This window comes from Rhea americana, unplaced genomic scaffold (genome assembly GCF_003343005.1).
Source record: "Rhea americana isolate MKP2758 unplaced genomic scaffold, rheAme1 scaffold_58, whole genome shotgun sequence".
Lineage (NCBI taxonomy): Eukaryota > Metazoa > Chordata > Aves > Rheiformes > Rheidae > Rhea > Rhea americana.
In genome coordinates, this window is record NW_028186734.1 from 1,731,718 (window position 1) to 1,748,102 (window position 16,385).

Sequence of the window (16,385 nt, forward strand, 5' to 3'; positions counted from 1 at the left end):
GAGGGATACAGCTTTAGTTGTGATGGAGGGAAAACGCTTTCTATGCGCTAAATTTTCTTTCAGGCTGTGTTTCTTTAACATTGGTTGCTTTTCCTCAGGGGAATGACGCCGGCAGAGGCTGAGATGCATTTCCTGGAGAATGCCAAAAAGTTATCAATGTATGGAGTAGATCTCCATCATGCCAAGGTATGGACTATAGTTGTTTAAGCCAGAGCCTACAGTGGTCGTTTTTCTTGCATGATGTAGTACTTTAAGTCACACAGACTSCCTGATTTTAATGTTTGTCCCTGATCTCTTGTTTTTTCAAGACAGGCAGTTTGTGGAGTAAATCACTAGTCAACAGGAGGAAAGGTGACTCATAAACATGGATTTAGCTTGCAATTATAACATAATTTAGCCTGTAGATTCAAAGATGTTGCTTCTCAGCCATTGGTGCCTATTGATTGAACAACTGGCTCCTTTGGGAGAAATATTGAATGGACAGAGGAATGAGTGAGGGTATTAGAAGCTGTCCAGAGAGTAATCAGTTGTCATTTCTTTCAGCTACATTTTTCAATTTTGTAAGGCCAACTACAATGTCTTAACTAGATAAACAGATCATTTCCACACTGCAAAGAACCTTGAAGCTCTTATTTAGCCTTGCTGGAAACCTAACTGATTTGATAGGAATAAGGAGACAGAGGCCTGTGTCTCTTCTGAAGTGCAGTCATTGCAGTTAAGTGGAGGGACAGTACTTCTTTTGGAAACATTCTCTCACGATGTAGCAGTTTCTCTAATCAGCAGGTTAAGGTATGGTCAAAAATAAATGGTCATTCTTACTGTGAATTGGGAGAGCCACCAACAGCCTTGTGGTGGTGTACCGTTTTTTCTCAAATAACTAATTACTATTTATTCTTCACTCTTCAAAGTAAAACTAATGGATTTCAACATCTTTGAGGTTAGTAAGTGTACTTAGCAAACGAATGCTGAATAAAGAATCCTGAGCTGTGGAGAGCACTGYGTTTTCTGTAAAGGTCACATTGCTGTGAGCCCATTTTTATTCTGCAGCAGACCCTTTCAAGAACTGAGACAAGTTTGCAGCTTGGATCTTGAAAGGGTCTGCAACCATGTCCCTGGGGCATTTCATAGGAACTGGGCATGCATGTTACAGAATTCAAGGCAATCTTTTGTGTTCTATTAATTGCCTTTACTGAAAATGAAAAATCTGAGAATGGCTCAATGGGCAGCTTTCTACCAGAAGGCCAGCTGCAGCTTTTTCTGTCTGTTGCAGATAGRCACACAATCTTGAGGCACATTTGGAGCAAGGATAGAAATCGATTGGCAAATGTCAGTCAGTAGCTTTTTTTAACATGCTTTGTTCAACACAAAGAATTTTGCAAAACAAGAAAAAAGTGAGTTTCTGTTCTAAATATGTTGCRTGGTTCATTACTGAAAATTTAATGTAGCGTGCTACTCGGGCCAAATTATTCTCTTCGGAGTTGTGGAATATTGGAAAAAGGTTTTGAAATCTAAGATAAGATACCCTGAGATAACTTTTTCCCCAAAATAAGTATCAGTATACAGTTTTACTGTTCTGTTTTTCTTACTGAAACATTCAGTGCAAGAGAAGCTAGTAGGCGAGCTGACCTCCCTCTAATATACAGGTCTTATTTAAAAAAAAATTGTAACCAAACTGGGTTTGTCTGTGAATTAAGAAACCCAAACAGAATCTTGCAAGCTGAGCTAAATCTGTATGAAAAGTAATAGTTTAAATTAGGTCTGCCAGTGAGTTCTGACAGTGTTAGACCATCAGATGGGTCAAATGCCTCGGTGGGACACTTTTCAGAGTTATACAGTGGCAGATCTCTCTGTGTAGTAGATGTCAGATGTCAATTCCTTAAGGCTGCACAGGTTTCCAAGGTATTCAACAGCTGCTGGACTCGCTAGCTACTGTTAAGAGTAGTTTTCAATTACAAAGCTGCAGGGAAAAAAAAAAAAGGCATTCGAATGGACAGATTTGCCCTCTGGGCTGTCACCACTCCAATAAATCTCCCACTTACACCCAGCACTACAAGCATTTATAACTCTGTTTCTCATGTTTGGGACGTTATGGCTAAGAGTTTTGTGTGCTGTGGAAAGRTGTCACTCCTGATAAAAAGATAAATTCTCCTCTTACTCCGGTTAGACTCTAGTWGCATCACATTTAAAAGCAGTCATTGACACCAACAAGTAGAAGAAGCCTTGAATGCATTTAGATCTGCTGCAAAGGTGGGTTTCAGGAAAGAAAGCTTTTTTCAGCAAGTTTTTGAGAAAGTATTTCTAAAGAATTTGCCACTTGCCTATGCAGCTATATGCCATATGGGAATATGTGTACATTTCAAACATTTGCCAGGCAATATGATTTCAGGCAATGAGACTTTATTTTTTAAAAACATGTTCATTGTGTTTAAACATTACTCACTGCTTAGGAAGCTATAAAACTGAAGTCCACTGACAAAAAATAAAATTCTCTCTTCTGTTACACCTTGCATTGATACTGTGTCAGAATTTTATTTAGGAAATAATCTACTTTTAAATGGCAATATCATCATTGTTGGAACAATGAGTTTTTTTGTTTTTTTAACTGTGGGGTACCCTTTGGGCACTAATGGTACGTTGTGTCTCTGATCTTAAAGCAATTCTTCTGTGTTTCAAGCTGTGCTGTAACCTTTTCATCTAGATTGACTGTGTGTGTCTCAGGGTTCGTCTTAAAATATAATCAAATTTTTCGCTATATCCTTAAACATGATTTTTTGGGAAAACTAAAGGAAAATGATGAATTAATATCATGATTGTCATAGCTTCACAAGCTTGACATAGATTGACCTCTTCATAGATTCTATTCTCAGAATTTTGTAAGTTTAAGTTATCTTAAAATAATTCCTGAATWACTCTTTGCTTAAAGGTGACTATTTCATTTTCCAACAGCATTTACYTAGCTAAATGAAAAAAAAGTAGAGTTATAGCCTTGACAGGCTGCGGGCAATAGATGGGTTTATGACTATTTGAAAGCTATTTGACTATTTATGAAGGAAAGAGAAGTTCTTTCTTCTTATTTAAAAAAATATTTATAGATGTATTTTAATAGGATTATGGCCAAATCTTTTATAAGATTAAGATGTCTGTATTACAGTTCCTCTCTCAAAATGAGTTATAACACAGGTGTTGTCACAGAGTTTTAAAAGAATCTTTCTGGTCTAAATGCCCAACTTTCTGCCTACTGGTCATTTCACATACTACTGCAGAAAAGTGAGAAAATGAAAATACTGGGCATAGGCACAACAGCATTAAAAAAACTAGCAAACCAACTAAAGCCARTGCAAACAAACCAAAGGAAAAAAAATCTGAGGATTCGTGAAGCTTAGCCATGGAGATGAGTGATGCAGGGACAGGTAAATGGTATGCAGTCYCACTTTCAATCTTGTATTTATGCTAATGACACTTGGGAAGTAATAAAAGTTATGCTATATGGATAATTTTATTATTTTAATAGTGTCTCTTGTTTTCCTCCATTCCTTTTACAGTCTTTCTAAAAGGTAAAGCAAYGCTTAGGCTCTCTCACCCGGCCTAACCTTACTATTACTTGCATAAATGCAGACAATAAGTAAGCCAGCTTTTAGAAGTCAGATCACAGCACTGATGTATTAAAACGTTTAGCTCATAAAAAAAAATAAAAAATAAGAAAAAGTATACCATAATCTACAAAACTTCAGAGTATAAAGGGAGAAGTACTCAAGTAAGCATACTGCTTCCTTTTCCAGGATTCTGAAGGTGTGGAAATCATGTTAGGTGTTTGTGCGAGTGGCCTCTTGATATATCGAGACCGACTGAGAATAAATAGGTTTGCCTGGCCAAAGGTTCTGAAAATTTCATACAAGAGGAACAACTTCTATATCAAAATCCGACCAGGGGAGGTAAGAGCTTCCGAACCCTCCTTAGTGAATGGAGCCTTTCCAAAAAACTCCAGGTTCTCACTAATTTGTTAATTTGTCATGCTTTACAAACTGTTAACATTCCTCTTCATTTATATTTTTTAATTTGTGCTGATTTTCTTGGGAAAGATTAGGTAAATACTTTAGTTAAAGTACAGGTAAAGCCTTCTTTGATGTTTTTTGCTTTATATCCATGAACTAATGTAAAGAATAAATATGGTCATCTGCATGTTAAAAAGCATTCATTTTATGAATGCTTTGAGATTTTAGTAACGTATTGCTGCAGTTGTAGAACTACCCTTATTCATGGAGTGCTCATCAACCATCATCATGTTGAATATTGAATTAGTGTCTATTCTTCTTCCCCACTAAGGGATATATACATATATATATATAGGCCATACCAAATTTTATGAGCATGTCAGACWAGTAAATTTGGAATCTGAGTAGAAATCTGGAGACTGATAAAAATGGGGTCAAGTGTCCATTCATCAGCATTATTGATGGCCACATGCATTAGCCCTTCCAGACCCATAGGAGCTCAAGTGCTGACGTTGAAGAAGGTGATGTGAAAGCTCGTACAATGAGTGCCCTCTCGTGGCTTAGCCGGATGCATAGCAATCCACTGTCAACATGTGTGTCTGTCTTTACCTCATGCTTTGAGCATGCACCAGCATAGAAGTAAGGTAATACATCTTAGCAAAAATCCCAGGAAGAGTTCAAGTTCACYAAAGGGAAAAGAGTGTCTCCATTTCATCTGCTGGTCTGTGATAGATGAAAAATCCATGTTCGTTTTAGTGGGTGGAGCTGCATAGCAAGTCAGAAAGCACTTAGCTGATTTTCAAGAATGACATTTCTCCCTTAATGCAATATGGCAGTTGAGAGCCCTGAGCCTAGTGTCTCCGGTAGTGCCTCTACKTGGCCTGGGGATTCTGCTGGGGGCCCCGCAGTACAGCTGGCCACTTGAACATTTTTGCAGAATCCTGCACCAGAATCCACAAACCTGACATCTTCTGCCTCTTAGCAGGCACAGTCTTAGTAACCAACTTTCCGATCTTGAGTTTGATGTAAAAAAACAGAATAGCCACTGATGTTCCCACTGCCTGCACTCAAACTCTTCATCACTGGAGCTCTGCTGATCTTGGTATGCAGATTCCTGTAACCAGTCGTTGCAAAATAATCAACGCAGTCTCTTTCCAAATCACATTTGATGATAATGTGATTTACTATCCCATGTGCCACTTGCATCATCTTTATCGTTTTGCTGTTTCCTGTCTTGTCTCTGTCAGTTCCTACAGAGATCCAGGCTTTCTTACAGCCGCCCTTCTGCCTACCATCCCCTGATCCCAGCAACATTATTTCACCTACTCAGCTATTTGGCTATAGCCATCACCATGTTACAGCTGTTGTAGCTGCCACAGCTTTTGCATCTGGAATATAAATCTGCAGCACAACCTAGAAAGATAACGTGATATCTGCAGCCAGCTCTTTCAATCGCCTGCACTTCTATTCATCCTGCTCAGAAGATAAGCTAGCTAAAAACACAGTGATTTACTATCTTTAGCTCTTTTAACTATAAATCTCCTTAGTCTAAGGCTGTGTGAGACCAAATTAGTCCTGGGGAACTACTGCTCCCCTCCAGGCTAATACCAGGCTTCCCACTGTTCTTTAAATTGGTGCAGTTGTTGCATGTTGTTAAAACAACAGGGCAAAAATACTTAAATGTTTTTTTTCTCTCTTGTATCTCCCAAGTCTTAACTGATCTCTTCCTTGCTATGCACTACCATGCATGAAACATTGCTGTCACCAGCAAAAACCTCTTGCTCATTATCTGGATTTCTCCCAAAAACCAATCCCCAAAGTTGGACTTTGACAAGTGTCTGCAGAATATGTATATATGTGGTTATATACATGAGCATATATGTTCATACTTGCAATGAGATGATGATAGATAGAGGAAATGAAGATGAACCTATATACCTGTGCACACTGTCTAAATACAGATGCACAGCATCAAAAACATACTTTGATTTTCTTCTTTCCTATCTAGTTTGAGCAGTTTGAAAGCACTATTGGGTTTAAGTTGCCAAATCATCGTGCTGCAAAGCGCTTATGGAAAGTGTGTGTTGAACACCATACATTTTTCAGGTATGTGGATTTTTTTTTCCTAAAGGTGTACCATAAAACATGATGAAAAATAACAATTCTGTCAGTAGAGACAATACCTTCAAATCAAATTGTCTTTCGGATCAAGAGCTGTCTCTGAGCAGATGCAGGAAGGTAACTGTTCCTTAAAAATTCGGGAAGTTTCACACAAATTGTTCATGTTCTTTAAGATAGTTATTGAATGGTTAAAATCATCATAAAATTCTAATAGTCAGCTTCATGTTTTTGATTTCTTTGTCCACTAAGAAGAACTCAGTTTTTTCTAATCCGTTATCTAAGTGATTTTGTAATATGGGGCATTCTTTACTTCCTTTTTAGCCATGGACTCATGGGACATAGGTTTTACAATGGATAATGATACACAACAGTGTTCTTTTTTTCCTCTACAGAAATAATGGACTTATTTGCGGACTAAGTGGAATAATACATGCACTACTTGGTGTGTTTTAGGCTCCTGCTGCCAGAAGCACCTCCAAAGAAATTCCTCACGCTGGGCTCCAAATTTCGCTACAGTGGTCGAACTCAGGCCCAGACTAGAAGAGCCAGTGCGCTAATAGACCGCCCCGCGCCTTATTTTGAACGTTCTTCTAGTAAACGTTATACTATGTCTCGGAGCTTAGATGGCGGTAAGATCCTCTTAATTACCTCCCTTGGACTTTTTCAGAACTTATAGTCACTGTGGTCATTGATTTAGTTTAGATATAAACTTCTTGTAATTTCATATCCGTTGAGGCTCTGCTGAGTGGAGACTGTAAGTACRCGCACGTTCACTATTTAATGTGAAAAGGCATTGTATCAATACAGCTGGCCCTTCTGCTTTTAATAACCTGTGTGGTCTGCAGCGTAAGGCTTATGTGGGAAGAGAAGCAGTATTTACAGTTGTCTACATAGCTGGACTTTTAGATTCATGAGGTACATTATCCAGTGTAAACAGTACAGTACAGTACACTGAGCAGTACAGAAGTGTCTCCTGGACAAAGTAAGCAAGGCATCAGATGGCCCTACAAAGCTTGTTGACTTTCAAAGGATCTTTTCTGCTTTCTCATGAAGCCTTTTTTGAAATTACTACCAGCTGCCATTCTTCAGGAATCGCCTCCAGCCTAGGAAACCAATGAGCTTGTTGTGTCCTGGAGCTGGAGGAGCTGTYGCTGATGGCTCTCTTGCAACCTCCATGCTGGCTGCCATTGCGTTTGGAGCAYGCAGCAGTGTCTAGGGAGATGAGCCCCAAAACAAGACTTTGCTTTGCGGCATCTCTTGGCTACTTCTGGTTTGGGTTATGAGAGATCATGGCCAAGCCCTGGGGCTGGAACTCTCCTGACTATCCTGGTGTGGGATCATCTTCCCTCTCCTTCCACCTCCCCTCCAGGTTCTCCAGGAGGGAGAAAATACCCTCTGCTTTGGCTGCTCTGTTATATCAGAGAACCAGATGCCCTGCCTTTTGAATACAATGGAAGGCAGTGGTGCTCCCCAGGCCCCGCAGTGCTTGCAGGTGCACTGGTCAGGGCGAGAGCGCTTAGTGGTGCGCAGCYGGTGGTAGGAAGAAGATGGCCTTCAAGCTGGCAGAAGCAGGAGCACAGAGGGTAATTATATGTACACCGCTGGAAGTATTTAACAGATAAATCCTGGCTTGTGCTAAATTTACTGCCATRGTAGTTACAAAGCCTCTGCCAGTAGTATGTCCTTGGGAGTCTGCTCTTCATGGGCTCTGTTCTTTGGCCTAACGCTTGCAAAGTGGTCTTCTGTGCCTTGTCTGTGGCACAGTCCTGCCCTATCAAGCGAGTCAGGCTTCAACGCTTTCTGCAGGATTTACATGAGTAACTGTTTGGGTTTTCTTTAATTTACCTTCTTCTGCCGATTTTAGTTTAAGTATACAATACAAATTCATAAATGAATAAACTCTCTTCATTGAGTAATAGCACTTTCTTCAGATTACTTAGCATCTTAGTGGGACGAGTGCTTACAGGCTTTTTACGTAAGTTACTGTTGAAGTTGTGAGCTGGAGAATAACATATGCAGGTTAATAGTGCATCCTTCCTCCTCTTCCTCTGTCTTTCCCTGTAGGGGTTTACCTGCTCTTTCAGACTAAGGCAACTTGTGATTCAGAACCTCAGCTACTTGATCGGTTGTTATTAGTGCCAACTCACAAGTAAACAGTGCTTGCAGTTTATTTTTGTAGAAATATTAATAGACTAAATTTAGAAATACTACAGTTTAAAAAAAAGAATTTTCCTACAGAATATACAAGTGAATCACAGTGAATGTAGCTGATGGGGAGGGGGAGAAGCTTTGATATAAAAGAACTGGTGACAAGCCTTCCTTTCTACCCCTAAAGGTGCTGCTTATCATTAATAATTTGGRAATCTTCTAATTCTGATGTGCTTCTTGCACATTACCAAGCAACTGGTGACCTGATTGCTGTGCATGTATCTCAAAGCACAAATTATCCTTCTGCATTATTTTATTTATAATGTCTGAACAAGATGTCTCTCTCTACTCATTTTGCTTCGTCCTGCCTCCTAAGCTCATTACCAAGAGACAASATATCTGAAAGCTTTTCCCACTCATTTGTTAGACTCTGCAAGGTTTTTAGAATGTTAATTTGCCGTAAGTGCAAATGGGAAGAAGAGGTTTTTAAATCATTATTTATGATTTGTTCACTGATGCTGTTATTGTAGTACAAATATGGATGTAAYGTTCTGCATCACAGATGATTATCCTGTCATCATGGTCCTGCAGTTTTTTACACATGCAAGTAACTTTATATATGTGATTAGTCCTGCTGAACTAGRAATAAGTTTCACAATAGTCAAGAGCAGGATCTAGGCATATATTGATGTTAYGATTACATTCTGTTTGTAAATTTACTATTTATTTTCAAATTATTAATATGTATTTAAATTTGATGAATTATTGAACATTAAAACCTAAAATATCCTATTCTGGTCCACTGAATTGAGTGTCATCTCTTTCCAGAATATTTTAGAATAATGAGCACACTTGATTGACAGACTTTAATCCTAGATAACAAAAAAATTCCACTTACTGATACTGAGGCATTATATTTGTGTTACACCAACATTGGCCTTTCCTGTACTACCATGCAATTGATCTGTGTTGTTATATTCTGACAGATTTCAGAAAAAATCTCTTCCATCCCCATGGCTGATGTCGTAGCTGTTTTCCTTACGTTCCCTGCCTGATAATACAGCAATGCTTTAATTTTTTTCTGGTATTTTACTACAGTAGTTCTAATGGCTTGCCAGCATTTAACAAGTGTGTAACGCACACGTTAGCAACAGTAACGTGTGTATACACGTACATCGCGTATGCGTGTAAGAGCTAAGCGCTTTCCTTGACCTGAACAACCTTTACTGAAACGCGTGCGCGTGTTTCTGCTTTGCCGAAACACGGCTTGGTCGTGCCTGCAGCCACATCGCYGCGCGTTTTACTAACCCAGCTTTTTCATTTGACGCAGCTTCTCAGCAAAGGCGCTTTCAGACTTTACCTCTTTAAATGTTTGCTTTTAGCGTCAGTGAATGAAAACCATGAAATGTACATGAAGGATTCTGTGTCTGCTGCAGAGGTTGGTACTGGCCAGTACGCCACTACAAAGGGCATCTCGCAGACCAACTTGATAACCACTGTGACGCCCGAGAAAAAGGCAGAGGAGGAGAAGGACGACGAAGAGGGCAAGAAGAAGCGAGCAGAGGAGGTCACCCCCGTCGCCGCAACGCGCCATGACACGAAGGTAGAGTTTTGAGCGTGGGGGGCGGCGGGGGAGGTTGCTGGACTGAGCTGCCCGGAGAGTGCTCGGAGCAGCGCAGAGCTGGCAGACTGGGAGAAGAGGCCAAATTCAGTAAAAGAAAATAGAATATACAGGGTTGTGTATTATGTGTATACGTGTGCCTCGAATCGGTATTTTTATAGTTCTTTTACATTTCGTATGATGTTGTAAAAGTCCCCTCCTGCCTTGGACTTTTTGTTGAAAAGTAAATCCATTTAATGGCCAATGCATTTTTTCTTTTCCGTAGCATTCAAAAGCTCTTTAAAAAATTTCCAAAAGTAGCCTGGAAGCGCACACCTTACTCTTTTGGTCTTCAGATGTATTTTGGCTTTAGTATGGGCTTTATGTTTTGGGGGTTTTGTTTTTCTTTTTTTTCTGATAGACAGAAATATTTTGCTGCCCTCCTTATATGTAGCTGTGTGCTTTAAACTACTGTATTTTTCTCATTTGCTTCTGATAGCAGTATATTTCCCTGCATTTATTCAATGAGCACTTTTTGCTATTAGCTTTGGGGTATTAATATATTATGATACGCTTTTCTTCTGGCTTACAAAAGTATTTGCTTCCTTCTTTTGAAGCTTTGCATTGAAGAAAACTGTTTTTATTGTTGGTTCTCTATTCAGCTGTTCAATTTGATTTGTCAGTTGCTGCTTCCAGTCCCTGCCCCACCACACACACACACACACACACATACACGGCTGTGAATTACCTCTGCTGTGTTACTGAGATGGCATGAATCAAACAGAGGAACAGAAAAAATGACGGTGAAGAGGAATTAGAATAGAATCCCAAAAAATTGGGTGTAAAATGTCCTCTGTTTCTTTTACATAGAGGAGGAAAAAAAARGGGGGGGGGGATAGGAAATGTTGAATGAACAGTATCATTCAAAAAGTGGGATGCTGTGGAATGCATTTGCTAAAGACTAAGTTTTATCCTGTTAATTTATGAGGAAAAAAACTTGGTGTGTACTTTTATACCCACAAAACTGATTATGAGTGCATATTTTAGAGCCTGAACTTCTAACCATGTGACTTGAGGCCACAATTAGTAATAATTACAGGTGCAAGTCCTAAAATAAGAGCTGCAGTTATGGTACAGAAATTCAGAAACCAATTGAAAATTGCACTGAAGAAAAGATTTTCTTTTGAAAGTAATGGACCATAACTGTAACATTAAAAAAAAAAAATAACTGGAGTCTCCTTGAAAGAAGAGTAATAGTTTGTGCATGGAAGAACATTGACAAAAAATCAAATATGCAGAAAATATCCATTAGAAACTAATTCTGTTCCAACTGTTTGTTGATTTAGGGTAGTAGAAAGACTTAGCTGCATTTCAGAGGTCATCTGCTCCTTATATATGGCTAAAAATAACCAAAAATATTTTTAGGAGGATATTGTGATGGTACTTTAAGAGCACAAATAGTGACTGTTACCCCCCAAAATGAGGTTTCTGTTTACACCTGCAGTTAGCAGAGCTTCAGTTCCATAAGCGCATAAAGATCTTAGCCCTCTTCCATTGGGCCTGCTGGTTATCTTGTCATCTATTATAAAGAGAACAGAGTCTAGAGAAACACAGAGCAAATTTGAAGCCAAATTCCTCTTTAAGAATGTATAAACTTTCTATGTAGATTTTCAGCTTTTCCACTCAGACATTTTTCACTTGATTTATCATTATGTATTTAAACACCAGAAGTTATTCTAAAAATTAATGCTGCAAATATGTGAGATAAGTGAATAGGCCATATTAGCAAAGAAGAAGTGTACTTCGTTGGTCCTTTGCCTTTATAATATAAAGAAAAGTTTTGTGCATTTAGCTCACAGTGCTGTGATGCTGTTGGCATTAAATTTCAACTTGAGGTTACTGCATTAAGCCATAAAAAAAATCATAGGAAGTTTGACATTAGGTTTGGTTTTGTTGTTGAACTGTGGAATACATATTGCCTGATGCAATTCTTTTTTTTTTAATGTTCTGCCTAGGGAAGAGAGAGCAGGAAAATATTAAGGGGAGGGGAAGGAACTCTTCTGTGTAACCATTTGGCTTAAATCCTACTCCTACTGTTAATGTACCTGGTAAAGATTAGGCTTAGTAACTAACTGGCATTTGTGGAACTTGTGTCTAGAGCTGAGGCCACTCGTTGGCCCGGATTCTGCACCAGCTTGTACAAACAAATACTGTTTTGGCTCTGAAGCTGTTTTGCTCTTAGGAGCTCCAAGCGTAAATGCAAGTGAAATGTGTTTTATATTCTCATCAGGAAGGCGAGTGGCGGAGCAGTTCAGGTAGTTACGGTTTGGTCGTGGAGCCAGTGCATCGCTCTAGCTAATGTAACCTCAGCTGACTTTGGCCCAGATGTCTAAAATGCCTGAGTGTTGTGACAGGTCTGTTGTACTGAGGCATTTTARTAGCGATTGTTGTTGTTTTGCTTCTAAAAATAAGTGGTGGCTGCCTGCTAGGAGCACGTTAGTTTTACAGTAAGTTAGTACAGTGCCTCCTCCTTCCGCCTTGTCTCCCTGCTTGTCCCTTTTTGCCCCTGCGTAATCTTAAAGATCTGTTGAAGGCCTGCTAACACTACGTTAAAGCAAATCCTGGTTGTTGGTAGTTGATATTCTTTGCATTGCAGTAAAACTTTTAGTGAAAAGCTTGGGGTTACATTTTCAGCCCTYCATTGTGGATTCATTTCAGATTACTTTTTTGCCTCTAACTTACGGCTAAAAAGTCACTTTGCAAAGACAAAATCCGAGGAAGTTGGCAGTGTACGGCGTCGGGGCCGAATCTGCCGGGCTGGCGGTCAGGCCCCTTCCCCGTTCCCAGCAAGGGCATGCCAGAAAAGCTCAGCCCCCTTTCCCTGGCATGTTCCTGAGTGCCGCCGGCCGCGCCGGGGTTTGCCAAGGAGYGCCGTCGCAGACGCGGCAGCCTGCGCCACACATAGCAGCAGGAGCAGGAGGTGCAACTAGTTGGTGAATAGAGTGGAATGGTAGAGGAGGTAGGTACAATTAATTTGAGTAGTTTTAGGACATCGCATTCTGTTTAATATCGTTACGGAGGAATTGGGGCACCTCCTGCTTTAAAATCCTTGGGGTTTTAATTATTCTGACTGAGGCTTTCCAAGGCATAGGTGGAAAGCATCTGCCACTCGCTGTCTCCGAAAATCTCTCCTTGACTTGTGTCAAGTGCGGGTATTAGGACTATGTTGCCCTGTTTCTTTGTTGTTGTCCATGTAATTCATGTTTGAAAGTGCCTWATGATCTGAAACAAGCTTTACAAAAGTGAAAATTGGCAGCATCTGAATTTCCACACAGGGCCACAAGGATTTTTGATTTAAACCATGTAATGCAGATGTCTAGACAAATGTTGAATGAAGAAGTTGCCTTTTGTAAGCTCTTACCACTATTCACTAATACCTGCGGTGCGCAGCATGGGAGCGTGCAACATTTAACTCAGCGAAAAGCTATGATGTTAAAATAATGTTTATAATTACACATATATATATATATTTATCATCACGGAAGAAAATTAACTAATTACAGTTTTCTTTTTGTCCTTTTGCTTTTGCACCTTGTTTGCTGCTCTTCTTCTGTCACCAGCCATCTTTGCTTGGCACTGACTCATTCCCGCCCTCCCCATCCTCCCTGTGTGGTGGTCCCCATGCATCTTCAGCAAAGCTGCGCAGGAGATGCAAGGAGAGCACTCGAAAATCAGTAGGTTGTGAGTCACCTAAAGAGAGTGCTCAAAAGCACGGTGAGTCAGACCTGGACTCTGACAGAAAAGGGAGAGTGTRCTCTGCTGAACAAGACATGGCTTTTGGCTATAAGCAGAAAGCTGGCAAAGGTGGAACGTTGTTTTCCTTCTCCTTGCAACTTCCAGAGTCATTCCCTTCTCTCCTGGATGACGACGGCTACCTGTCGCTCCCTAACCTCTCCGAAACCAACCTCCTGCCTGCCAGCGTGCAGCATTACCTTCCCATCCGCTCTCCCTCCCTCGTGCCTTGCTTCCTCTTCATCTTTTTCTTTCTGCTCTCTGCCTCTTTCTCAGTGCCATATGCCCTCACTCTCTCCTTCCCTCTGGCTATGTGCCTCTGCTACCTGGAGCCCAAGGCGGCCTCCTTGAGTGCCTCACTTGCCAATGACCTGAGTGACAGTTCAGAGGAAGAGGTGTGTACCTCGGCATCGAACACACTCTTTTTCGTGTTCAGTGCTTCAGTCCTAACCAGTGTTAGAATGCTGCAATAGTGGTCCTACTTTCAGAGCCTCATTTCTGTCTGTGCTGATATGTTAGATGGGTTTTTGGTGGGGGGGTCTTTTTTCTTTTCCTTTCCTTTTTCTTTTTTTCTCGTGTTGGGAGTACAGTTTGGGACCCAGGGTTAGGCACAACACTGTGTGTAAGTGACTTGGTTCAAACTGTGTCAGCTGGTATGGATTGATCTGCACTAAACAAATTGCCGCTCATCAGCTTTAAAGTATTGCATCTGGACCCACCAAGATCTTTTTTTTTTCTACCAATTTATCCTTGAGTTTGTTAGAACAGTTCTCTCAATAGTTGGGAATTAAGCACAATTCATGCATAGTTTTATGCAGCCATATGTGTGTGTGTGTGTGTATATATATATATGCATATTTTTTCATCTATCTAGGCAATTATAATGAGCACTTTTACCAGCTTCAGGATGTTCAAAATTCAGGCAGGATCAGCATTTTGCAAGGAGCCGTCAATTGTAGCACAAGCCCAAATAAGGCTTTCTGATCCAGCAAAACCTGCATCTGGATTTTATGCCTTGATCCCATCTCTGCTGCAGATTAAATTGGTTTTCCATATTCAAATCTGCCATAGCAGTGAGTGTTTAGATTGGGACAGCTGTTTTGCAGCTGTTACAGGAGCACAGCACTTAGGCCTCCTTAGTGATTGCAGTGTTAAACTAGCGCTGCCAAAATTAATGCCTCAAGTCACTAGGGTTATCACAGGCAGATAAACCAGCTGCAGTGGCAGAAATAGTCCATAGTGCTTGTAAGAACGATGGCTGTAATAAAATATCCAGAAGAGGAAAGAGGAACAAAGTAACCGGTATCTCTGTTTTGCTGGTGTCTGATTACTCTTTGTTGACAGAATAAAATAGTGAGTCCATCCTTTTTTTTCTTTTTTTTTTTTTTCATTTTCAAATGCACAGATTAGGTTTTGCTTTTTGTAAAAACATAAGATAATTGCAGACCAGCTGGCCATTTGTAATAAGCTATACAGGCCACTTGTGCATGCCATTGCAGTAGTTGTCTTCAATAAATATCTTGTGCATCTAAACTTCTGTGAAATCTGCCCCTGTAGTTTTTATAAGATTTGGTGCAGGATTTCATTTCTTTTATGGAATGCCAAAAGTTGCATCAGTTTAATCTTGTAAAAACATTTTCTTCAGATGCTTTTGGCTCTGTAATGCTTAAAAAATAAATAGTATTTAATGTGATTTCTGATAAAAGGCATCCAAAATTATGCTGTCTCGTTTCATGTCCTCATTTTGAGTTAACATTTATGTCTCAATTTACATTAGCTCTGCATTTGGATTAATCTAACCACAATAACAGTATTAACACAGTGCCAGCTCCAGAGGCAATAGAGAGACAGTGTTTATGTTACGCATTTGTCTGTTCTTCTTTCAGAAGCAAGCACTTCTTTTTGTAGTTGAGTTAACAAGTATTGAGCATAAAAATATATGAAGTAAGCTTTTTTTGGTGTAGCTTTTTCACAATGGCGATTACTCTGGCAGTGCTTCCTGGCAGACAACACAGACTTGTGCCTAATCCAGGGGGTATTTCTTGTTCAAAATATTGCATGAAAGTTAATATGTTTTAAACTTGGGCATGTCTGCATTACATTGGCAAAACAAATCACAGCAGTTACGATCTCAAGCTAGAGGACGTGCAGCCAAAGCTTCCGCCTCCGAGGAGAGCCGCCCTCCCTTCCTCGCGAATCCCCTTGCCTGCCCGCGAGCACGAGCAGCTGCGAATTGCGCTGCGGCTGCGGCTGGTCTCTGACTCGAGCCCGGCCTTTCCTGCTCTCCGCTCTTCAGGAAACCCACCTTGCTGAGCCCCTTAATTCCCCACCGCCTGCTCTGCGCTAACCGCAGATCTTTATTGGACAAGTAACTCAGTACGCTGCCTTGTACTCCCTGGCTGGCGGTCAGCTTATTGGCAGACATGTACGTCACTACGATGAGCTGAGTTTTACACCTCATTTAGGATTTCATTGCTGGTACGAGGAAAGAAATGCAACTTTTTTTTTCCTTTCCCCTTCAAATGGGCTTCCAGTTCACAGACGAGCGCACACAGTGTGGTGCAGAAGGCACATGYGAGAGCTACTACTGGTGTCCTAAACTAATTTCATACCTCTTGTTGAGATCTGTTCTCCCTTGAGTGGGGCACCTGGAGGCAGTCTGTGCAAAGCCAGAATGTGTCCCCTTGTATTTCCTTAGGTTCTCTCTGTTTGTACCTTACTAGCTAACTTTT

General features: G+C 40.4%; 1 protein-coding gene across 15 annotated transcripts in view; it reads left to right on the top strand.

Annotated features, from left to right (window-relative positions):
• EPB41L3 (erythrocyte membrane protein band 4.1 like 3) overlaps positions 1 to 16,385 on the top strand; it is a 132,797-nt gene that overhangs the window by 99,451 nt on the left and 16,961 nt on the right. For 11 of the 15 annotated variants that reach the window (XM_085319292.1, XM_085319291.1, XM_085319296.1 and 8 more), the window contains exons 8-12: positions 99 to 186; positions 3,780 to 3,932; positions 6,001 to 6,098; positions 6,567 to 6,742; positions 9,644 to 9,864. In XM_085319292.1, the coding sequence (XP_085175418.1) occupies positions 99 to 186; positions 3,780 to 3,932; positions 6,001 to 6,098; positions 6,567 to 6,742; positions 9,644 to 9,864 (736 nt within the window). Of the gene's footprint in view, positions 1 to 98; positions 187 to 3,779; positions 3,933 to 6,000; positions 6,099 to 6,566; positions 6,743 to 9,643; positions 9,865 to 13,481; positions 14,049 to 16,385 lie in introns of all 15 variants that reach the window. The other 4 variants (XM_085319293.1, XM_085319297.1, XM_085319303.1 and 1 more) reach the window with 2 other exon arrangements.